General features: G+C 46.6%; 3 protein-coding genes across 9 annotated transcripts in view; 1 reads left to right on the forward strand and 2 right to left on the reverse strand.

Moving 5' to 3' along the window:
• Nucleotides 1–53: 53 nt before the first annotated feature.
• rnf207a (ring finger protein 207a) lies at nucleotides 54–21,875 on the forward strand. 7 transcript variants are annotated; one of them, XR_007030838.1, is made up of 19 exons: nucleotides 54–1,189; nucleotides 1,356–1,549; nucleotides 7,604–7,736; nucleotides 7,855–7,999; nucleotides 8,145–8,226; nucleotides 8,487–8,562; nucleotides 9,596–9,721; nucleotides 10,186–10,232; nucleotides 11,711–11,783; nucleotides 12,536–12,604; nucleotides 12,758–12,826; nucleotides 13,320–13,426; nucleotides 15,311–15,488; nucleotides 15,606–15,791; nucleotides 17,264–17,315; nucleotides 17,402–17,519; nucleotides 17,746–17,841; nucleotides 18,626–19,406; nucleotides 21,016–21,875. XR_007030838.1 is itself a non-coding variant. In XM_035632197.2 (19 exons), the coding sequence occupies exons 3-19, from the start codon at nucleotides 1,356–1,358 to the stop codon at nucleotides 18,768–18,770; spliced, it is 1,896 nt and encodes a 631-aa protein (XP_035488090.2). In that variant the 5' UTR covers nucleotides 54–1,013; nucleotides 1,119–1,189; the 3' UTR covers nucleotides 18,771–21,875. The 7 variants fall into 7 exon arrangements, 5 of the variants coding, with proteins under 5 accessions (XP_035488090.2, XP_035488091.2, XP_035488089.2 ...); XR_007030839.1 differs by having other exon boundaries at nucleotides 18,626–19,375; XM_035632197.2 differs by having other exon boundaries at nucleotides 54–1,013; nucleotides 1,119–1,189; nucleotides 18,626–21,875.
• On the reverse strand, nucleotides 3,779–6,036 carry zpr1 (ZPR1 zinc finger). Its single transcript, XM_035632201.2, has one exon. The coding sequence runs from the start codon at nucleotides 5,886–5,888 to the stop codon at nucleotides 4,530–4,532; it is 1,359 nt and encodes a 452-aa protein (XP_035488094.2). The 5' UTR covers nucleotides 5,889–6,036; the 3' UTR covers nucleotides 3,779–4,529.
• Nucleotides 21,876–22,207: 332 nt separating the features above from the next.
• The window catches only part of LOC118309739 (angiotensin II receptor-associated protein), a 10,633-nt gene continuing 8,601 nt past the window's right edge, over nucleotides 22,208–24,239 (reverse strand). The window contains exon 5 of the mRNA XM_035632203.2: nucleotides 22,208–24,077. Within this exon, the coding sequence (XP_035488096.1) occupies nucleotides 23,950–24,077 (128 nt within the window). The 3' untranslated portion in view covers nucleotides 22,208–23,949. The remainder of the gene's footprint in view (nucleotides 24,078–24,239) is intronic.

A 24,239-nucleotide genomic window follows, 5' to 3' on the forward strand; every position in this document is an offset into this window, starting at 1 on the left:
GGCTGCTCAAGCGCTAAGCTAACAGCTAGCCGCTAAGCTAACAGCTGACCACTAAGCTAACAGCTAGCCACTAAGCTAACAGCTAACAACTAAGCTAACAGCTAGCCACTTAGCTAACAGCTAACCACTAAGCTAACAGCTAGCCGCTAAGATAAGAGCTGAGCTATCAGCTGAGGGGGAAGCAAAACAAACATCAGCTCCTCATTTAAGAACAATGCTGATGATTGATGCTTGAAGATTTTTATGAGCTTCATGAAGTAGAATTGTTGCTGTAGCAACAACAACATGGACAACAAACATGCCCATGTCATCGCCATGACAACTGAGCAAATTCCAGCTGCTGAAGAAGACCATGGAAAAAAAGATAGCTTGACTCAAAATTGTTTGGCAATGCATGAAGCATTGCTTCATCTACTTCTTCTTCTTCTTCTTCTGCTTCTTCTTCTTCTTCTTTTATTTTCTAACACATTTCCTGATTAGAACTATATAAAAGCTGTGGCGTGTGTGTGAACAATAACAGTATCTTATAATAAATGAATACTGAATTACTGTTTACGGATGTATAAGTTCAACAACTATTTTCCATCAGTTTATTATTAGAAAATTATGATTTGTGTATTCACGTCATAGCTCTCTTATTCATAAAATGAATAATGTATTTTCTTCTTCAATATTGGAATTGATGTCATTGCCAGCGTGTTATAAAATAATCTTGTATTGCAGCACATTGTAATAACGTCCAACCCTTTTCTCTGCCTTCCCCCTGCTTTGGTGTCAAACACATAATAACAGTATGACATTACATATGGGACAACTGTATTCACAGTAAAGAAATAAAAACATGGGACACCAATATTAAATGTCCTGTTGGACTCAGGCGGCTCGTGGGGGGGCTGGCGTTAGGTGGGCGCTGGCAGCTGCCTGGCAGCGGGACCCCACCGGCCGACTATTGAAGAGTTCCCGCATTGCTGTCATTCCTGCCGGGGGGTAGCTGATACCAGCACCAGTGGAAGGTAAGACAGTGGCTCTCTGTGCTTCCTGCAGACTAACATGTTGCATTTACACTTCAGGTTTTTGTCAGCTGGGTGGAAACGTTGGTGTCGATCATGTCTCTGAAGTTATTTTCCTGCTGTCTGAGCATTGTTCGTTGTCACTGAAGCTCTGGGGCGATAATCACACGTCTGACGAGGTAAATGAAAAGCTCTCTTGATCAAAGTGTTTCATGTCACAGTCTTATAATCACTGGAACATTTGGACTGTAGTTCAACACCGTGGCATGCTGAGGCTTTATTGTTCAGTGTTGTGATGCCGTGGCCTCTCACATCATGTGACACACTCACAAACTCTGTTTGCAGATGGCAGGAGGAATCTTCACCAGTCGTCTGGACCACCAGTACAACGTGGACTGTACGAGCGTCCACCCCCTGGTGTGTCTCCTGTGTCACGAGCAGTACCAGTCCCCGTGTCTGCTGGACTGCTACCACATCTTCTGCGCCCGCTGCCTGCGAGGCCGCACCAGTGACAGCCGCCTCAGCTGCCCCCTCTGTGGGTAAGAGATAATGTAGCATAGACATTATCAATCACGAGAGCGATAGAAAAGTTTTTAATTTCTGAACAACAGCTAAGTTCTTTATCTCCACACTCAGACGACATTAAAGACTCAAACTCTGATCTGAAACATGTTTAAGTCTTTAAAGGTATGCATTTCCTTGTATGTTCATACAAGAAATAATAATCCAAACATATGAAGGTTCTGAACTACAAACAGAAGCTGAACATAGTGTTTTGGTGTCTGAGTCGGCAGCTGCTCACAGACTTGCACTGAAGTTCGGACATTGTCCTGAACTACTATCATCTCTGGAGAATATTCCGTAAACCCACGAGAGAATACAGCAGGTGGATTCACAGCGAGCTACTCAAGGTCATGTTGAAGACTATAAACTAAATCTCTGCTTTTCGCAGCAGAGTTATCAGAGCCTCCCGCTGATGCTCGACCCAGACGCCACACAATGATCCAGAGATTATCCTGCTGTGGTGAACGGCAAATTTATATTGTGACTTATATTTTAAGTGCTTGTTTGTTTTGTTGTTGTGTTTCTAGTATTTGAATTTAATCCTCAGCGCGTACCAACGCAATTTTGTTGTGATACTGTCAGACAGTAGTGCAATGACAATAAAGCCTTATGTCTTATGTGAGAGGCAATATTGTGGACATTGTCCAGAGTTTACGTCTGAGAACAGTTTGAACATCACACATGCGCTGCTGACAATATGGAGGCCAAAGGTCAAGGACGGACTTTTGATCCAGCTCGTACTGTATCATGATCACATGTGGTGATGCTGCGTGATCTAAAACATGATGGAGCAGTTTGATTACTGGAGTTAAAAGTCCACAGAGGGTCAGACGCCTCAGTTTTCGCCAAAGGGATTTTGTTCTGCGAAAGTTGATCAGTAGATTGGTTCAGTTGATGCAGCAGATTTGAAGAGAATCCATTTGATTTCACTGTTGTCTGCTCGGTGACCTGTGGTTGGCCCGGTGCAGGTCGGACAGGAGGAGTGAGTGGCTCCAACAGCTGCAGGCTCGCAGCCCCCGCTCTCTGATTTCGCCCCGTGGCCTCAGCGCTCCGCAGGTCCGGCGGGTTCCGCTAACACCAACCGGTCACACAGCAAACAAAGCGTACAGGCATTCAGCAGCGATGCCAGCGGCTTAGGGCAAATCAAAAGCAGTCACATGACACCAATCCATTTCATCCCCCATTAAGGAATGGCTCGTGATGGGACAGTCACCTTCAGGTCCCGTCAGCGCTCAAAGGGATGGAGAGAAAACTGACTTCTCATGATTAATACCTCAAGGATTTCTCTAATTCAGAGAATCAAAATTTGTCCCTACAGTTTGTATCATGGCCCTTAGATATAGTTTCACACAGAGAACAGATTTAAAAACCCTGATGATCATCTGCTGGCTTTAGATTCTGTCTGCCTCTTCTCAACGTTCTGTATCTTCTGAATATGTTTGAATCCTTAAGGTCCCAGATTCTTTCATCAGAAAAATATAAGCCTAAGGTGTTGTGATTTAAATGTAGTAATACAATTACTTAGACAAACTATGACCCGAAGCAACTTCACGTTCACCTGAGTGAGTTGAGGTGGAAACTGCCCGGGGGGCTCGGGCCGCTGGGCTCGGGCCACTGGGTCTCTGAGCCCACAGGGTCTCTGAGCCCACTGGGCTCGGCCACAGGGGCTCACCGCCCGGCAGCAGCAGCTACTATTTCCATCAGCAGCTTCAGCCTGATAACAGCTGCTGGCTCGACGGCCGCTGCTCTATTAGTGGAACACAATAGATTCCTGTTGCCATGAAAACACGATGACAACAGGCACAGTGGTGGAGGACGGGGGGTTGAATCAGTACTTCTTCTTGATGGAAACAGAAACTCTTTGAATCTCTTTGATAAAACAGAATCTTCTCTTAAAGGAGTTCATGTGAAATTTTATGGCATTTTACTTTCAAAATTATTCATCAAAATTATAGCCAGACCCGTATGGATTCTTGGGGGCCGATTCCGATATCGGTATTAGGGAGTACAAGATTTCCATTACCAATACATTCGGCCGATATATATATGCACATTTTAATCTGTGAATGATTCCTAAGATGTCGTTATCAAACCTTTATGGCAAAGACATGTAACTGAGGCTTGATATTTTAGTTTGGTAAAGCATAAACTTAATCATACACAACTATAAATATGAATGTAATGTAATTAAAAAAGAATCGAACTTGAATTAAGAAAAAATCTTTATTTTAAGTCAAATGTAAAACATAAATGCACTTTTTTTTCCGCATGGTTTCTTCTGCACAATAGAAGATTTAATATCGGTAAACATAAGCGCTGATACCGATATGTCGGTCGGGCTCTAATCATAATTGCAAAGAATGAGGCGTTAGCAGCTGAAGTTTTTTTTATTCACAGCGACGTGACAGAAACTGTCGTGTGAATAAACCTCCACATCGTGTTTGATTCAACCGAGTCCGTTTGTGGTGAAATTAAAATTCTGGCTGTTCTGAAGACGTAACTATGCAGATTAGAGCAGAAAATCAAAAGAGCGGAACTGAATCATCAATCTGGCTTTACTGAGACGATGTCATGTCCTCGCAGGTGTATGAAACAAAATTCACACAGTGAGTGTGTGAGTGTGAGTGTGTGTGAGTGTGAGTGTGAGTGTGAGTGTGATTGTGTGTGTGTGAGTGTCTGTGTGTGTGTGTGTGTGTGTCTGGGGGGGTTCCACAGAAAAGAAAAGCGGTAACCCAGCGCCATCTGCTGGGGAGTTACAGAGAATGCACTAAACACCAGATTCTGGTTTAGAACAGCATCCCTGTTATTATCATACTAATTATTTCCACTGTACATGTCGGTGCCTCAGGATTCAAACCTCGCACGACCACTCAGGGTTTAACTTTAACTTAAAATGACACAAACATACGAATCAACACAACGACTCAGGATTCATCAGGTCTGAGTCCAGTCCGTTCAGTTGCCGGCGGTCGAGGTCTCCTCCTCGTACCCCTCCGTCCTCATGTCGTTCAGGCCCAGGTCGTCGTTCTGCTCGAACGTGCGGGTGTACTTCTCCACCGTCATCTCGGGGTCGGGGTCCGGGGCGAACACGTTCTGCAGGTAGCTGTTCCCCGCCGGGTCGTCCAGGACGATGTGGACGTCCATCTCTGCGGACATCACCTTGTCAATCTTCTCGCCGAACTCGCTCAGCTTCTGCACCCGGCCCGTGGTGCTGCTGTCGCCGCACATGAAGGGGTTCTTGGAGACGATCAGGTCCTTGATGTCCGTCAGCAGCCCCTCCAGCGTGGTGAACTTCCCGCCCACCGCCCCCATGCCCAGCTCGAACTCCAGCTCGGGGATGGCGACGGAGCAGGTCTCGGACTTGAGCAGGTCCCGGGTCATGTCGGACGGGTCCGTGATGTGCAGGGTGATCTTGGTGCCCAGCGCCTCCGTGGCGCCGCCGGACTTCACCTCGTTGGTCCGGTGGCTGCAGACGTCGCAGTTGGTGGCCATGATGACGACCTCCTTGAAGTGAGGGATCTGGACCAGCTTCATGTTGGTGGAGGCCGGCGCGTTGCACTCGGGGCAGTTGGTGTTGAAGACCAGAACCTCCCCTCTCATGGCCTCCAGGTCGTTCTCGGCCGGCTCCTTCTCCTCCTCCTCCTCCAGGTCGTCGTCGGCCCGGAGGCCCAGCTGCATGTCCTGCTGCATGGTCCTCTTGAACAGGGACACGGCGAGGGCCTCGTCCTTCTGGGGGGCCCGCGGGTTCTCCACGAAGCTGTTCCCGGCCGGATCCTCGATCACCAGCGTGAACTCGCTCTCCACTTCCTTCAACTTCCTCAGCTTCCTGATGAACTCCTCTATCTTCTCGGCCACCTCGGGCTGAGTGTCTCGTCTGCCGGGCTGGTCCTGTTCCAGCCCGGCGACCGCCCGGTCCAGAAGACCCTCGATGGTGGACAGGGTTCCCTTCTGGGTGAAGGGGGGGATCTCAAAGTCCAGCTCGGGGATCCTGGTGGTCGCGCTGTCCGCCCTCACGATCTCCCGGTCCAGGTCCTGCTTGCTCCGGACCCGCAGCGTGTGACAGACGCCCTGCTCCTGGATCCGGCCCGCGGACTGGATCTCCGTGTTGGACCAGCTGCAGTGGTCGCAGCTGAACGAGCTGACGATGATCTCCTTGAAGAAGGGGATCCTGGTGAGCAGCAGGCGGGTCGAGCCGTTCTGGTGGCAGTTCATACACAGACTCTCGATCTCGGCGGGCAGCCCGTCGTCGTCGTCGGCGCTGATGTCCTTGAAGACGCTGGAGCCTCGAACGTGGTCCTCGGAGATCACAGACATGTTCCCCTGAGTTCTGCTCCTGGTTCCGTCGAAGTGTCGCTGCGTCGCTCGGAGTAGAAAACAAGCTGCTGCTGGAACCTTCCAGATGTCAATCTGTCGGTGGCGTCACCACGTTTAACTTCTCAAGTCACTTCCGCGTTGTTTTCTTCTTCGGGTCCGGGCGGGTCCGGGAGCTCGCTGCTGCCCCCGCGGCTCATCTGAGGTACTGCAGCGACACATTCTGACTGCGTCCCAGGCTGTGAGGCCAGACTGTACTTTATACTGTACTTTATCATTCTGTACTTTATACTGCACTTTATACTGTACTTTATCATTCTGTACTTTATACTGCACTTTATACTGTACTTTATCATTCTGTACGTCATCATTCTGTACTTTATCTTACTGTCCTTTATACTGCACTTTATACTGTACTTTATCATTCTATAGTTTATACCTCACTTTATACTGCACTTTATCATTCTGTACTTTTTACTGTACTTTAAACTGCACTTTATCATTCTATAGTTTATACCTCACTTTATACGGCACTTTATCATTCTGTACTTTTTACTGTACTTTAAACTGCACTTTATACTGTACTTTATGATTCTGTACGTCATCATTCTGTACTTTATCTTTCTGTCCTTTATACTGCACTTTATCATTCTGTACATCATCATTCTGTACTTTATCTTTCTGTGCTTTATACTGCACTTTATACTGTACTTTATAATTCTGTACTTTATACTGTATTTTATACGGCACTTTATCATTCTGTACTTTTTACTGTACTTTAAACTGCACTTTATCATTCTATAGTTTATACCTCACTTTATACTGCACTTTATCATTCTGTACTTTATCTTTCTGTACTTTATAGTGCACTTTATACTGTACTTTATCTTTATATATCTGTACTTCTGTCAGCTGCTGTAACTGGGCTCATGTGCCATTTACATAATTATTAATTGTTCTGTTATCTGTTTTATACGACGGAGAGTTAGGGAAACATTGAGGGGAAACAATTAAAGTGTGAGAATAAAGTTGTATTTTTACGAGAATTATCTGATTTTACTAGGGAAAAAAATTGTTACGGAAATAAAAAGCAAGCCAGGAAACAGTCATGTTATGATGTTAAACATTTATTACACAGTTTCTCCACGTTCCTCATTTTAACACATGGAACTGCTCTTCTGACATCACTCCACTAAAACAACACAGATACCAAATTAACGACTTTACTCTCATAATATTTCAAATTTATTCTCATAAATTTAGGACTTTATTCTCATAATATTTCAACTTTATTCTTGAAGTCTCCCAATTTTTTTCTCTCAATGTGGCCCCAATACTCATTTTTTTCTTCTAGTATTGGGGTTGTATGATTTTTTTTTTCCTTTTCAACTTGTGATTGGTGCTCGTTTTGTTAGTGTTGCTGGATCTATACTCAGGAACGTGGGCAACACATTTTTTATTCTTCAAACTTCAAAGTCTGTCTTGTTGCATATTATTGTTGTTTTATTTTTTTATTAATGTAGGAAGTTTTAGACCGGTTGGTTTGATTTCTCTGCAGGTGGTTTGATTTGTATCTCTTAAATACATTAATATCAGTAGAACAGGAACTAATCACTTCTCTTCTTTTCACTTCTCTGTGATTCCTCAGTTTTTAATCAGAAAACGATTTAAATGGCATAAATGTCACAATCTTTTCTAAATGTCCGTCATCGTCACAGATATCTGTCCGTAGTGAAAGGGAACAACGCCCTCCCTCCAGAAGACCGACTGCTCAGGTTCCTGGTTGACAACAACGCCGACACCGAGGAGATCGTCCCGTGTGCCAACTGTGACCAGGAGGGTAACAAGAAGGTATCGACGCGCTGTTTGACTGACATGATGACGTCACAGACGTTAGAAATAAACACACACGTGTGTCATTTGAAAGCTTGACAGAAGGAACCGTGTTTGATATGTTCTTGCTGCTCAGGACTCGGGGATGATGTTCTTCTGTAACACCTGCAGTCAACCTCTGTGCGCCGCCTGTCGCGAGCTCACTCACAAGGCCAGAATGTTTTCACACCACGACATCGTCTCTTTGGCCAAACGCACCAAAGCCAAACACAGGAAGTGCCGTGAGTGACGCCCGTATAGTTGGTTACACCAGTGAAGAAGAATGTTGTCGTCTGATTGGTCTGCTACATGTAAATGTCATTATCATTGACAAGTGCAGTGATGGAGGATTTGTGGAAGGTGTGTGAAGTGTCTGTGTGTCCTCAGCTCTGCACGAGGAGCCGTTCATCCTCTTCTCCACTGAGAACAAGTCCATGCTCTGTATCAAGTGCTTCAGAGACATGCAAGTGTGAGTGAGTCCACCTGACACTGAGTCTGACTGTCTTCTCCCCTCATCTCCTCTCCCCTCGCCTCCTCTGCTGTTGTATCCCTTTGTCTCATCTTGTCTCCTCGTCTCCTCTGGTCTCCTCTTGTCTCCTCTCCCCTCATCACCTCTCATCTCCTCTTGTCTCATTTTGCCGCCTCTCCTCTCTCCTCTTGTCTCCTCTCGTCTCCTATCCCCTCATCTCCTCTCCCCTCATTAAACTGATGTCTATCTGTCTGTTGCAGGGAGAGTCGGACTCACTGCATCGACATAGAGACGGCCTACATGCAGGGGTGTGACATGTTGGACCAGGCGGTGCTGGTAAGAGACTCCTGTCTGCTCATTTACATATTAATAATATGACATCATGAATAATTCAAGTGTTCAGCTCTGATGATGAAATGCATCAACATCATGACAATAATAATAATGATAAAACAACCACATTAAAACAGTAAATGTTAAGTGATGTTGAAAAAGTGCTGATAAGTTCTGCCTCATCCTCCTGCTTCCTGCTTCCTGCATCCTGCTTCCCTCGTCCTGCCTCCTGCTTCCTGCCTCCTGCATCCTGCTTCCTTCCTCCTGCCTCCTGCTTCCTTCCTCCTGCTTCCTGCTTCCTTCGTCCTGCCTCCTGCTTCCTGCCTCATGCCTCCTGCTTCCTGCCTCCTTCCTCCTTCCTCCTGCCTCCTGCCTCCTGCCTCCTGCCTCCTGCTTCCTGCTTCCTGCCTCATGCCTCCTGCTTCCTGCCTCCTTCCTCCTGCCTCCTGCCTCATGCCTCCTGCTTCCTGCCTCCTGCCTCCTTCCTCCTGCTTCCTGCCTCATGCCTCCTGCTTCCTGCCTCCTTCCTCCTGCCTCATGCCTCCTGCCTCCTGCCTCCTGCCTCCTGCTTCCTGCTTCCTTCCTCCTGCCTCCTGCCTCCTGCTTCCTGCTTCCTTCCTCCTGCCTCCTGCCTCCTGCCTCCTGCCTCCTGCTTCCTGCTTCCTGCTTCCTGCTTCCTGCCTCCTGCCTCCTGCTTCCTGCTTCCTGCTTCCTTCCTCCTGCTTCCTGCTTCCTTCCTCCTGCCTCTTGCTTCCTTCCTCCTGCCTCCTGCCTCCTGCTTCCTGCTTCCTGCTTCCTGCTTCCTGCCTCCTGCCTCCTGCTTCCTGCTTCCTTCCTCCTGCTTCCTGCTTCCTTCCTCCTGCCTCTTGCTTCCTACCTCCTGCCTCCTGCTTCCTGCCTCCTAACTCCTGCCTCCTTCCTCCTACCTCTTGCTTCCTACCTCCTGCCTCCTGCCTCCTGCCTCTTGCTTCCTTCCTCCTGCTTCCTGCCTCCTGCTTCCTGCCTCCTGCCTCCTGCTTCCTGCTTCCCTCTGCAGGTGGTGAAGGAGCTGCAGACTTCGGCCCGGGAGGCGATCGTCCTGCTGAGATCAATGATCGGAGAAGTGTGTCTGAACGTGGAGGAGGAGGAGAGTGCCATCTGCAGTCTTTTCAACAGCCTGCAGGTCAGAGAATCATACATTACATTTTCCCGTCTTAATAAATAAAGTTGTGGTTTTTGGATTCAGTGGAGGTTTGATGCTGATTTCCATCGGCCTTGAACACGACACGTGATGCGAGTATATGAATATAAATACACTCGTTCCCATGTTTTCACAAACCAATACCAATTAATATAATATAATATTATTATATAGTTTGTATGCTGTCTATGTGAGTATATTTTATTTTGTCACACATCATCCCCGAGTAGAATCAGTGTGCAGTTCCCTATGTGGCCACTGGGTGTCGCTGTCGACCTTCCTCTGAGGGAACACACTCATACTGTACTCCACAACACTGTAGGAGGTTAAACCTGTTTTTTTTATACCATCTTGAACATACATCAGACGTGAGGAGCTCAAGGCCGTTTCGTTTCCACGTCCGTGTGAAGAATAACATTCTGTTTTCTCTGTTTCTGCTCCGACAGGAGAAACTGGCCGAGAGGAAGAAGATTCTGCTGCGAGCGGCTCAGAGGTGAAATGAAAAATACATAAAAAGACTCACAGCTCCTTTTGTGAGAAATGCTCTTTTGTTGCCATAACACCTCTCGTCTCAGTATTTACTGAATGGAATGTTTTTGTCCTGCTGTCACTGCTGCACACGTTTTACTTTTCTTTGTGATGAAGAGAATCATCGTCCTCTGAAATAATCTTTCTCTTCACCAGACACATTCTCACTTCAACAAAGTGTGACGCTGAATTTAAAACACTTCAGTGGATTTACACTTTTCAATCAAAAGCTTGTGTCTGCGTCCAAACGATGCCAGCAGGAAAATATTGTACATTACATACAGTTTATAAATCAAAGACTTTCAACAGCAACAACCCAGATGCAGAATGTAGATTTTCTTCTTGCTTATATCAAAACTTTTTACTCCAATAATAATATATGAAATATATAATAAGTAACGCATATCTCGTGCAGAATCCATTAGTGTCGTGTAAACACAGTTCACTGGTCTGAGATCAGTGTTGTTACTATAGTAACTGTGCAGTTATTTTCATTATCGATTAATCTGTTGATTATTTTCTCGATTAATCAATTAGTTGTTTGTTTCATAAAATGGTGAAACGTCGATTGTGTTTCTCAAAACCCTGAGATGTTGTTTTGTCCACAGACAAAGATATTCAGTTTACTGTCACAGATGAGCAAAGAAAACAGAAGATATTCATATTTAAGAAGCTGAAATCAGAGAATTTTGACTTTTTTTTTCATTAAAAGTATGAATCGATTATCATAAAAGTTGGTGATTAATTCAGTAGTGGATTACTAATGGATTCATGGATTAACTGTTGCAGCTCTAGCAGTTGTTTACACTCGCAGCCTCCGGACTGTGAAGTGATGAATATCTGATCTGCATCATCATCAGAACAGTGACGACCTCACAAACCATTAATTTATCATTAAGGATCCAGACACTGAAATAATGAAAGAATTTACAGCCTCCCCCCTCGAGGGTCATTAAAGTTTGATTTCACCTCATCCGAGGTTTGTAGCTAATTAGTCTTTAAGACCAAATTATTGCACATCGGTTCAAATTCTGTGGAAGATTAATGAGCGATCAGTGATGTATGAACACAAACAGACGTAAAGCTGGTGTTTGAATTCTCTCTCTACAAGATGAACGAGAAGCAGTTATGAGCACTTTCCTTTTCCATTTGTACGTGTGCTCGATTGAACGAGAACAAGCGAGGGAGTGTGTCAGGTTTCTCTCTGTCGGAATCTTTAATGAGATTTTTCTGTCTCTCTCCGTTGCCTGGAAGTCGTCCAGGGGCCGAGTCGGTTCCCGGAAGGGTTTTAAAGGCTATTTATGTCCGACTCCGTGAGTTTGTTACAGGAGAAGACGGAGAGATTATAGCTTCTGGAAATATTCACTTTGTTTGGTTCCTGAGCTCGATCCGACGTGAGGGCGTCGTGTTTCATGTGGACGTGTGTTGTGTGTGTGTTTGCAGTCAACACGAGGAGAAGGAGAAAGCCCTGAAGGAGCAGCTGTCCCACCTGACGGCCTTGTTACCAACGCTCCAGGTCCAGTAGAGTCACATCACATGGTTCCGCTCACACGTGATCATCACACCTGAAACAAACTGCTTCACTTTGGTTAGAAAGCAAATGGAATCATGTTAAGATCCCTCTTCAGTAGTATCGAAGTATCCAAAGTAAAGAACTGACTCTGCAGTAAAATGTTCCTTTTTAACTGATAGATTATTATTTATGACTCTATTAGACTGTTAATACTATGATGAATCAATTTGTGCACCGACAGTTTACAGTTAGTTACTGTATTTACAGAAAGGTCATTTAGTCTTGTGATTCCCAAACTGAAGGTCACGACCCCTGAAACAATCTCAAGTTTAATCTGAGGGGTCACGAGATCAGGAAGAATGAAAACAACAAACTTTTTTTCCCTTTTTGTTTCTTATTTTTTGTGAAATATTGAATAATCTATCATTGGACGGAGGAAAATGAAATCCCAGATGAAACTGCATCTCATAGAAATATGAAACATGACACTGTTCTGTAAAGACTCAACTGCTTTAATAGTTACGAGTGCATGTATTTCATAAACTTATTATACAAGTACAACGTTCCATTATATCAGTACAAAAAAAAGTACAAAAACCTCAGAGCCGTAGTCAAGTAAAAGTATTTGGTTACTTCCCTCCACTGCCTGTACGTCTACATTTAATAACATTTAAGATCAATGTCAATCATCATTCACGTTCTCATATTTCATCCAGCTTGTTTGAGCTCTGACCTCTGACCTCTGGTGCGTTCAGGTTCACCTGGTCACCTGCTCCGCCTTCCTCAGCTCGGCCAACAGGTTTGAGTTCCTGGACATGGGCTACGTGAGTACAGCAGAAATCAGAGGAACAATATGTTTTATTCATTATTCATAAAAAGATATTCATACAGACTCACTGCACAATAGATTAGGAGAAACTTGATACATGAAGCAGCTGATTCACTGGTTGACGTCCGGGTGTCGTTGTTCCTCACAGCAGCTGATGGAGCGACTGAAGAGAATCGTCAAACTGCCTCATCGCCTGAAGCCGGTGCAGAGCAGCAAGGTGAGCGGGAGCAGCGCTGCTTCCTGTTTCCTGTCTGAGGCTCCACACACGACGATAAGAACTTTACGGCGATAAAACATCTCAAAGGATCATAAGAGAACGCAGAAGCCAGAAGCTTCAATAACACAACACAACAATCTGAATCAGAAATGACACAACGTCTCAGAAATTGTTTAATTCCAAGTTTGAAAGTTCACGGTTTACTTTGTTTGATAAACTCAGAAAGTCGATAAAGGAAAAAGATCATAACTAGACACAGAGTTAAGAGAAACAATTACCTCTGTTGATCAGTTGATCAACAGCTGATCACGTTTAGTAAATGGAAAATAATAATTATAATACATATATGTATCACTGCAGTTTTCCTTCTTTCCTTCATTATTTTGTCTTTTCTTTTCTCTTATTTCTGTCCCTAGTTCAATAGATTTTTTTTGTTGAAACCATAAAGAATCATTTCCAGGTGCACGTGTGTAAACTCTCTGTCGTCCATCAGATCAACACCGACTACAGGAGCGAGTTCGCTCGCTGCCTGGAGCCTCTGCTGCTGCTCGGTCAGCGCTGCCCCGCCTCCCTCGCCGGGTCCACCAGCGCCACCACGAGGTGAGAGATGGTTACTGTCATTCACTGATTGATCTCTTCCTCTGTCTGAACATCACCACCACGTGATCTGTACATTTCACACGTGTGAAGCATCCGAGTGGTTTTACAAGCTGCAGACGACAGACAGCGATGACGAGGTGGTGAGAGGATGAAGAGCGGGCGCCATGCTGAGTCCAGGGCAGTTGTCCTGTCTGTGAGCGATGTTACTGTCAGTCACCTCGCTGCTGCAGGAGGAGGAAGAGGGGGAGGAGGAGGAGAGGAAGAGGAGGAGGAGGAGGAGGAGGAGGGGAGAAGAGGAAGAGGAGGAGGAAGAGGAGGAGGAGGAGGGGAGGAGAGGAAGAGGAGGAGGAAGAGGAGGAAGAGGAGGAGAGGAAGAGGAGGAGGAAGAGGAGGAGGAGGAGGAAGAGGAGAGGAGGGGAGGTGGAGAGGAAGAGGAAGAGGAGGAGGAGGAAGAGGAGGAGGAGGAGGAGGAGGGGAGGAGAGGAAGAGGAGGAGGAAGAGGAGAAAGAGGAGGAGAGGAAGAGGAGGAGGAAGAGGAGGAGGAGGAGGAAGAGGAGAGGAGGGGAGGTGGAGAGGAAGAGGAGGAGGAGGAAGAAGAGGTGGAGAGGAAGAGGAGGAGGAGGAAGAGGTGGAGAGGAAGAGGAGGAGGAGGAGGAGGAGGGGAGGAAGAGGAGGAGGAGGAAGAAGAGGAGGAAGAGGAGGAGGAGGAGGAAGAGTAGAGGAGGGGAGGTGGAGAGGAAGAGGAGGAGGAGGAAGAAGAGGTGGAGAGGAGGAGGAGGAGGAGGAAGAGGAGGAGGGTCACAGCTGATCACAGGGTGGAGACGGACGGACGACGTCTTATGTAGAGTTTACACTAAATTTAAATCTGAAGAAGACGACAGCAAGAGAGAATCTTTACACAATGCAACATTGTTTCTTTTGAAAGTCGTGTCACAACTTACAACATTTATTACACACACACACACACACACACACACACACACACATCCTCCCCTGAGCGAACTCTCCCGTCCGGCTCGTCCTCTGCTCAGGACGCTCCGTGGGTCAGGGATTATTTGGCGGCACTATTTTTATCATAATTTCACAGAACTCTCCAGGATTCATGTGGAGCGGTCGGACCGCCGTGTTCCAGACCCGCTGATGTCATGACGGCTTTACACTTCAGTTGGCGTCAGTGGAGGCAAGAGAGAGAAACAGAGAGAGAGACAGAGACGGAGACAGAGACAGAGACAGAGAGACAGAGAAAGACAGACAGACAGAGAGACAGAGACAGACAGACAGACAGAGACAGACAGAGACAGAGACAGAGACGGAGACAGACGGAGGCTGGATGTCAGAGGGGGATGACGAGTGTGAAGCAGCAGAGACACAGATTCAGGTTGTCGACAGATCTTCTGTTGCAGGAGTCAGACGCTACCGGAGGTGAGTGGAGGTTCACGTCTATCGTCCTCAAGACTTTGCACTGATTCCATTTCTGTGGACGGAGCTGTGAGTCAGTCGTTCTTCTCTTTTCTGTCAGATTTATGTCTAAGCTGCTGTGAGATGAAGAGATCCCAGTGGCAACACGAGCTGTTAGACTCCACGTCCTTTAGCCTTTTCCTCACAGTACTGCAGTTGTGTTTTCTGTTGCTCCCGGTTGTTGTGTCTGATTCCTCCTCAGTTGACGTTAACGCAGGATGTGTTTGGTGTAACGTCGGCTGGTCGAACACGTTTATCACAGTTTCCCAGAGCTGAAGTTTTACAGTCGTCTTCCTTCATGCAGACGATGCTGCTGCTGCCGCTTCAGGCGTCTGCAGGGACGCAGCAGCAGGACGACGGTCTTGTGTCCGTCGTCAGTTGTAGAGCACTTGTTCTGATCCAGTGTGGATGTTCGTCTGTCCTCAGGCTGCAGTCGCCTCTCTCCGTGTGCTGCCGCTCCCCGTCGCTCAGCGAGATGCCTCTGGGCTCCGTGTTGGGACGGAGGCCGACTTCTCACCGCAACGTCTGCACCAAGGTGCTCCTGGCCGAGGGCAGGGAAACCCCGTTCACCGAGCACTGCCGCAGCTACGAGGACACCTACAGGGTGAGGGAGCTCCCTACACCCGGAACAATGAGTTACTCATTCAAGGAAGTGAAACGTGGAATCGTCTCTTCGGTCTCACGTCTCTCACCGTGTCCGTCTGTGTCTGTTGTTCTTCAGACTCTCCAGATAGAGATCCAGAATCTGAAGGACCAGGTCCAGGAGCTGCACCGGGACCTGACCAAGCACCACTCCGTCATCAACACGGGTCAGATGGGCCAGATCCTGGACCGATCGCTGCACATCGACAGTCAGATCACCGCCCACTACTCCACCGTGGAGACCACGAGGGTTCTGTTCGAAGAGGTGCGTCAGGCAGCTCGCGGCTTTGACCTTTAAGATAAGATTAGATATAAGATATAAGATAAGATAGGATTCTGTCTGGTTCTGACCGGTTCGTTCTGACAAGTTCCAACTGGTTCTGACTGGTTCCAACTGATTGGTTGTGACTGGGTCTGACTAACAGAAACACTGGTTTCTGACAGGTTCTGACAGGTTCTGACAGGTTCTGACAGGTTCCAACTGTCAGAAACACTGGTTCTGAAAGGTTCTGACGGGTTCTGACAGGTTCAGAACACTTCCAACTGTCAGAAACACTGGTTCTGAAAGGTTCTGACCGGTTTCTGACAGGTTCTGACTGGTTTCAACTGGTTCTGACCGGTTCCAACTATCAGAAACACTGGTTCTGACAGGTTCTGATTGGCTCTGACTGGTTCAGAACACTTCCAACTGTCAGAAACACTGGTTCTGACAGGTTCTGACCGGTTCCAACTGTCAGAAACACTGGTTCTGACAGGTTCTGAATGGCTCCGACTGGTTCAGAACACTTCCAACTGTCATAAACACTGGTTCTGACAGGTTCTGACTGATTGCAACTGTCAGAAACATTGGTTCTGACTGGTTTCTGACAGGTTCCAACTGGTTCTGACTTGTTCCATCTGGTTCTGACAGGCTCTAACCGGTTTCTGACAGGTTCTGACAGGTTCTGACCGGTTCCAACTATCAGAAACACTGGTTCTGACAGGTTCTGACAGGTTCTGACCGGTTCCAACTGGTTCTGACTTGTTCCATCTGGTTCTGACAGGCTCTCACCGGTTTCTGACGGGTTCTGACTGGTTCAGAACACTTCCAACTGTCAGAAACACTGGTTCTGACAGGTTCTGACCGGTTCCAACTGTCAGAAACATTGGTTCTGACTGGTTTCTGACAGGTTCTGACTGGTTTCAACTGGTTCTGACCGGTTCCAACTATCAGAAACACTGGTTCTGACAGGTTCTGATTGGCTCTGACTGGTTCAGAACACTTCCAACTGTCAGAAACACTGGTTCTGACAGGTTCTGAATGGCTCCGACTGGTTCAGAACACTTCCAACTGTCAGAAACATTGGTTCTGACTGGTTTCTGACAGGTTCCAACTGGTTCTGACTTGTTCCATCTGGTTCTGACAGGCTCTAACCGGTTTCTGACAGGTTCTGACAGGTTCTGACTGGTTCCAACTATCAGAAACACTGGTTCTGACAGGTTCTGACAGGTTCTGACCGGTTCCAACTGGTTCTGACTTGTTCCATCTGGTTCTGACAGGCTCTCACCGGTTTCTGACTGGTTCTGACTGGTTCAGAACACTTCCAACTGTCAGAAACACTGGTTCTGACCCATTCCAGCTGTTCTATGAGCTGAGCTTCATACTCACACGGCGCCGTCAGAGGAGAAATGTCGTGGTGACGATGAGTCGACATGTTTTACTCCTTGAGAATCTTCTTCTCCACGTTTTCTTCTCAGATCTGGGACGAGACGTTCCAGAGGGTGAACAACGAGCAGGAGATCTACGAAGGTTTGTCTCCAGCAACGACGACATGTTTATGAATCAACACAACGTTGAGTATTAATAATGAAACGTTCTCTGTTCACTGACTTCAGCCCAACTTCTGGACCTGACGCAGCTGAAGCAGGAGAACTTCTACCTCACCACCATCGCCCGACAGATCGGCCCCTACATCCTGTCCATCGCCAAGGTCAAAGAGCGGCTGGAGCCCAGGTGAGGTCGACGACCCCGATGACCCCGACCCACAGGACGTGGAAGCTGTAAACAGATCAGTGAACTATGAGCTCTAATCTGTTCGGCCGTAAAAAAAAAACGAGAGCAGATATTTGTGACCCGTCTTTTAAAGATGTATGAACCGTAAAGTAGTGAGAGGCAGATGAACACATCAGGATAAATACAGAAAACCTCCAGAAACATGAATTATAAAATATGTTTCCAGGTTCCAGGAGCCTAAAGAGCAACTCGACGACCAGACAGAAACTCTGCTGAAGATCTATGACGACGGCTCAGAGCCGAAGGAAAGTCACGTCGACAGGTATCAACATCAGTGTGACTCGTATTGGTGTCGTTCTTCTTAGAGTTATTACTGTATCCAGGCAGATTCAAGGGTCGACGCAGGAGCAGGAGAGATTTTGATTGGACCGTGATCTGGGCAAGATGGAAAAATATTACGATTTAAAATGAGAGGGAATTTAATTTGCACAGTGTGTAATATTTACAAGAACTTATAGTCCATAATTCTGTTCATATAAGAGTTAAATATAGTCACATGAGGACCGACCTCCGTGAGAGTCTCCATGTTTCTACGTCGTGTTGAATACGGTTGTTGAACTAAACGTCCAGAATACGTCGCGTTCATGTTGAATTTTCAGCCGCTGACGGAAACCGGACATGGAATCAGCGGTGCGCCGCCATAAAGTGTCCCCTGTCGGTCGCTCAGGTGGTTGCGGTTTGACACTTTACCACCAGATGGCGCCAGAAAATTACAAAAATGACACACTGGGACCTTAAAGAAGAAACAAAGTTAAATCATATTTACTTTTGGGAAAAGTTTTGTTTCATCAAAAATAATACATATGGTACAGTATGAATTCATATGTCCTGGATATTATTATGTGAATGAAACAAAACAACCAACCATTGATTCAAGATTGTGATAGAGACAATAATAAGATGTTAAATCAGTTTTCTGGTTGTTGAACAGCAGCAGAATCAAATACGACCAAAGTCTTTGACCTTTGTCGGATGTTTGTTGAGTTTTATCGTGAAGCTCCTCCAACATATTTTCATTGACAGTAACAACCAGACGTGTGTCACAGACCAACGCCCCCTGGTGGTGGAGTCGGGGGAGAGTCCTGTCAGGACGGATCCTCCGGGACGACACAGGGGCCCGACGGAGACGTCCGGCCCCCGGGAGGCGTCTTCATGAGCTCCACGTCATCGGATGTGTCTCCGTCTTCGTAACGAGCCCGGGACCCTGAACATGACGTCCGTCCTCAGCAGCTGTCGACACGTGGACACGGACCGGACGTACGTGAGGCACGTGGAGGTCGAACAGACCAAGAAAACAGATGATGCCCCGTTTGTGTTTGGACTGTTGAAATGATAAGTATTCTGAGATTGTGTACAGTAGAATTTCTTTTTTTGAAGTATCGGTTCTTTGCATAAAACATTGTTTTTTAGTGGCTGAAGACTGTTGATGATGATGATGATGATGATGATGATGATGATGATGATGATGATGATGAACGAGCGACGACTGTTGAACCTGTTGAGTGAGCGACGTCGTCGGTCACATATTGATTTGTTTCACGTGTTTCATCTCGTCCAGGATGTTTTTCTATCTGCAGCGTGTTTCCTCTTTTTCTTTTTGTGCTAAAAAGATGGATTTACAGTGAGAGTGTGTGTGTGTGTGTGTGTGTGTGTGTGTGTGTCACCGGGCTGGACTTCCAGTGTTTTTAGATTCCACTCTCGTCCTCCGTCTCCCGGCCGACCGAGGCTGCTTGTGTTCTGCTGCAGGACATATTCCTCCTGCTTTGCGTGTCAACTCAGCGGCAGCCAGCTGTAAGGTGAATGTCCTGCAGGACGTCACATGTCACCGTATGTTCCTTCCTAATTAATCATGTTGGTTCTTTAAACACACCTTATGTTAATCAGAATCACGACGCGAGGGTCTTGCCTGTGCCACTGTAAAGGCAGCGACATGTACAATCTGAATTTGCGTTTCAAGGTGAAACCTCCTCGGCTCAGGTAGGGAGGATAACGAGGAGCAGGACTGACGAAGCTCCGGCGAGCACAAGGGGGAAGGTTATTTACATCAGACGTGAGAAGGAGATGTCGGGTCAGGACGGACCTGAAGGACCAGAGCAGCTCTGCAGAGGTTCATTAAAAATACATCTGTGACAGCAGAGTAACAAATGGCTGCTCCTGCTTCGGCCCCGTACTCGATCCCCACGGTCGTTCATCACGTGCACGCCAACCAGCTCCACGCTGTCCGAGAGCTGGAGGGGGAAAGAAACCTCTGCAGGTTGTTTCACTCCGAGAGCCTCAGTTCACGGAGAGATGGTTGAACAGACGCACCTTCATCACAGAGGCTGGACGTCTGTATCACCGTGCAGTTGAGATGAAATGAAGATAGAAGAGAAAGATTTAAATGAATGTTTAATGATCTCCGCGGGAGAATTGGGTCAGTGAAGGAATGAAAGAATATAATTAGACCAAATCGAGCAGATTGAGATAAAACCACAAACGGCGATAATGAGGAGGAAAATGCAGCAGAGTCGTAATTATGCCGCACACAAAATCTGCATTCATGTAGTTTTACAGGTCATATGATTCTTTAGACTCTACATGCGGTTCATGGAGCACGAGGAGAGAAGTCTCCTGCCCGGAGACGCTACGACTCATAACTCATCTGTAGAAAAGAGTCACACGTGCGTCACAGTCGCGGACACAGGAGTTGCAAACTTGTCGTTTATTTCCCTCTGCCACTGAAACAAAACTCCAGCTGCACCTTCTCACATACTTCATCCTGTTCTATGAGTCACAAACGATGAAAGTCATACGCTGACATTTCAGTGACATTTTTGGAGTGAATCTGAAGCAAAACACATCAAATGATGTGAAGTCGTGCACATCAGCACATCAGCATGTGGATGCGTTCATAGTACAAACGTACAATGAGAGTTGCACCTTTTTTTTCTTAGACACAGAAGATGTTTTTTCACTCACAAGGACACAAAAGACTTTTGCACCAAAGATCTCACTAAGAGTGGAGCAGAAGTGACGCGTGCACCTGCAGCATCAGGAGCCGTTCTGACCAATCAGAGGAGCCGGTGGAGGAACGGGCGGATCCTCTGTTTCTTTGATGACGGTTCTTTTCCAATCATTTAAGCAGACTGTGTTTACTACAACCAATCAGGTGCGAGGGATGTCGACCCCCCCCCCCCCGCGGGCTGCTGAGGGTTAATTGGAATCAATGTTGATGCGTTTATCACCGACGGCAGATGGACGATGCTACAGTGTGAAGAGGTCAGGGGTCGTGGGGGCGGGCCTGAAGAGGTCAGGGGTCGTGGGGGCGGGCCCGAGGGCCAGGGTCTTCACATCCATCCGCCCTCAGGGTCATATTTTTATTTCCTGCATACATCTTGAAGTGTGAAGGAGAGAACATGATGCTATTTGTATTCTCATTTCTATTCATTTATTTCAGAATGTTTGGGCGTCGGGCCTCTCTGACTCATCACTGCATCAGAGTTCCAGAAGGGGAATGGATCAAACTGATGAGAAATAAAACTATAGTCAAAGAACAACGCCTGGTAGAACTAACAGCAGGTTGACCCAGGGGACGTAACTTATTAATCTCAGACAATTGTCACTTGTGGATCTTCTATCAAAGTGAGGGAAGGACTAATAATTATTTGTTCCACTATCGTAATAGATAAAAAAATCTATTGGCCAGTTAGATTTCAGACACATTGTCGCCTCTAGACGAGACGTCACCGTCGTGATTCTCTGCACCGATCGTCACTAACGTGATAACTGAGGTGAGAAACTGAGGCTCTGTTATCACATCCAACCACAACGACAGCAGGTGGACGAGATGTGACACACACACACACACACACACACACACCGACATGAAAACATGTTTACTGATGATAACTACAATTACAAGATGGCTGCTGCAGTTATACACTTTCAATTCATGCTTTATGAAAAGATGCTCGACTCCACACATCAAGGCTGCAGTCCATACACACACACACACACACACACACACACACACACACAAAGAGCCTTGACGCTGACCAGTGAATACGATGAAAACCCTCGGGGACACAAACCTTGACTGAATGTGAAACACTGACAGTCGTTCTCACAAATGTAACATTTAAAATTTCCTTTGAAATACATGTAGTTTGGTTCTAAATAATAAAGGGGGAGGATTCTCATTCATCAATATTAATCTTGCTCATCTTTCAATCAGTGACCAGCTGATGAGCTGGACGTTCATCACATGGACTCTGGAGAATAAAGTTACCAATAAAAAAAAGCTTTTTCTTTGAAAAATGTTCTATTTCCCCAATAAATGGAGTTGATTAAATGTTGAGACACAATTACAGTAAGTTGCACATCGCAGAAGCTTCCAGTGTGAATAAGACTTGTTCATGAAGAAGTGTCGTTATAAGTCAGTGTTGTTTCGTGGTTGGTGGAATGTCTGTGGTGGATGTGTGAAGAGGAGCTGGAGGAAGATGAATGTGTTCTGTCAGAGAGCAAACAGGAGAATCAAATACCTGAGAGAGAAATGTGAAGCGACTCAGTCTCACAACGCTTCCATTGACTGTCTCACAAGATCCTTTCACCTGCATAGTCACACGAAGTAACATGAATCTGACAAATAGTTCATAATCTTCTTCTTTATTTCTAAGGAAAAACTAAATCCCTCACAACATTTGAACTCATCGACCTTGAGATGAAAAATCCTGACAAACACTTGTGTTTCAGGAAACCCGATCGCAGTGAACTGGTGGAAACCCGCTCGCAGTGAACTGGTGGAAACCCGCTCGCAGTGAACTGGTGGAAACCCGCTCGCAGTGAACTGGTGGAAACCCGCTCGCAGTGAACTGGTGGAAACCCGCTCGCAGTGAACCGGTGGAAACCGGATCGCAGTGAACCGGTGGAAACCCGCTCGCAGTGAACCGGTGGAAACCGGATCGCAGTGAACCGGTGGAAACCCGCTCGCAGTGAACCGGTGGAAACCGGATCGCAGTGAACCGGTGGAAACCCTCTCGCAGTGAACTGGTGGAAACCCGCTCGCAGTGAACCGGTGGAAACCCGCTCGCAGTGAACTGGTGGAAACCCGCTCGCAGTGAACCGGTGGAAACCGGATCGCAGTGAACCGGTGGAAACCCGCTCGCAGTGAACCGGTGGAAACCGGATCGCAGTGAACCGGTGGAAACCGGATCGCAGTGAACCGGTGGAAACCCGCTCGCAGTGAACTGGTGGAAACCGGATCGCAGTGAACTGGTGGAAACCCGCTCGCAGTGAATCTGTGGAAACCCGCTCGCAGTGAACCGGTGGAAACCCGCTCGCAGTGAACTGGTGGAAACCCGCTCGCAGTGAACCGGTTGAAACCCGCTCGCAGTGAACCGGTGGAAACCCGATCGCAGTGAACCGGTTGTAACCAGATCACTGTGAACCAGTGGAAACTGTCTCTGACCTTTTCAAATCTATATTCTCTCACGAGTGTCATCGTCTGAAACCTTCAGTCTCTCGTTGCAGCAGACGAACAAGTTTTCACCAACATCCAAATGAAACACGAGACACAAAGAATCATTCTGCTGCATCTCACTTCACACACTGAACTGAAGATCATCGTTACACTATGACACATGGAGTCATTTCACATAATATATATATATATACAGTATATATGTCCATAATATAAAGTTAACAAATCTCTGAACCGTCACGTTAAAACCAGTTGTGATTTCAAAACAGGAACTGAAGTTAAAAAAAAATTCAAATGGTGAAATCACTGGATTGACTCGCGCTCCAACATCTTCAACTGAGAGACAGTGAAGATTTAAATCCTAGCTGCTTCTAACACATCATGAGTATGTGGCCCATCATTTATTGAAAGAGGATTTACATCAATGTCTACAGGCTCCTCACTTGTTATTGTACAATTACACATTTGAGAATGTTCGGTTTTTTACACACAGAAGATTAGATATTAAAAACAATCTTCATCTTTCTCAGAAGTTATTTCTGGTGGATACGGTGCAGTCGTCATGTGGATCAACATCAACAAGCTTCTTCCTTCCAGAGCTTCGAGTGTTGGATAACTGGAAGAACCATAATCAGGGAGAAGGAACAGAAACATCCCCAGACTCTTTGTGTCTGTGAACACGTCTGAGTCACAACTGGGACACAACGTTTCCTCTGAGTGATGCTGAACGAACGAGCTCGGCGGAAACAAACATTTCTTCCTTTGTAGAAAAAAAAAAAAGAGGGTTTAATAAAAAAAAAAACACCAACAGAATTCATGGATTTCCATATTAAAAGTTATTGGAAATGTTTTCAGAGCTTCAGTCTGATCGGGAACCAGAAGGAGTCGGAGGAGAACCGGCGAGCTCTTCTCTCAGTACGTGCGGACACCTGCCTTGTTGTCCTGCGCCTGGTTGAAGGGGTTCGCTGGGGGGGCGGCCGCCTCGTCCTGCTGGTCGATGGACTGGTACGCGTCTCTGGTCCTGGATACTGAGGGGAAACCTGCAGGGACGACAAGCCAAGAGTCTTCAACACACACACACATACACACTTACACACACACACTCACACACACACACACACACACACTCACTCACTCACTCACTCACTCACTCACTCACTCACTCACTCACTCACTCACTCACTCACTCACTCACTCACTCA

Source organism: Scophthalmus maximus, chromosome 6 (genome assembly GCF_022379125.1).
Source record: "Scophthalmus maximus strain ysfricsl-2021 chromosome 6, ASM2237912v1, whole genome shotgun sequence".
Lineage (NCBI taxonomy): Eukaryota > Metazoa > Chordata > Actinopteri > Pleuronectiformes > Scophthalmidae > Scophthalmus > Scophthalmus maximus.

What these genes read in the sequence shown, in the direction of transcription:
- rnf207a (XM_035632197.2), top strand. Translation starts at nt 1,356, where the DNA reads ATGGCAGGAGGAATCTTCACCAGTCGTCTGGACCACCAGTACAACGTG. An exon ending in ACCAGGAGGGTAACAAGAAG is followed by an intron (nt 7,737 to 7,854) that starts GTATCGACGCGC and finishes CTTGCTGCTCAG; the next exon opens with GACTCGGGGATGATGTTCTT. An exon ending in CCTTGTTACCAACGCTCCAG is followed by an intron (nt 11,784 to 12,535) that starts GTCCAGTAGAGT and finishes TGGTGCGTTCAG; the next exon opens with GTTCACCTGGTCACCTGCTC.
- zpr1 (XM_035632201.2), bottom strand. Translation starts at nt 5,888, where the DNA reads ATGTCTGTGATCTCCGAGGACCACGTTCGAGGCTCCAGCGTCTTCAAG.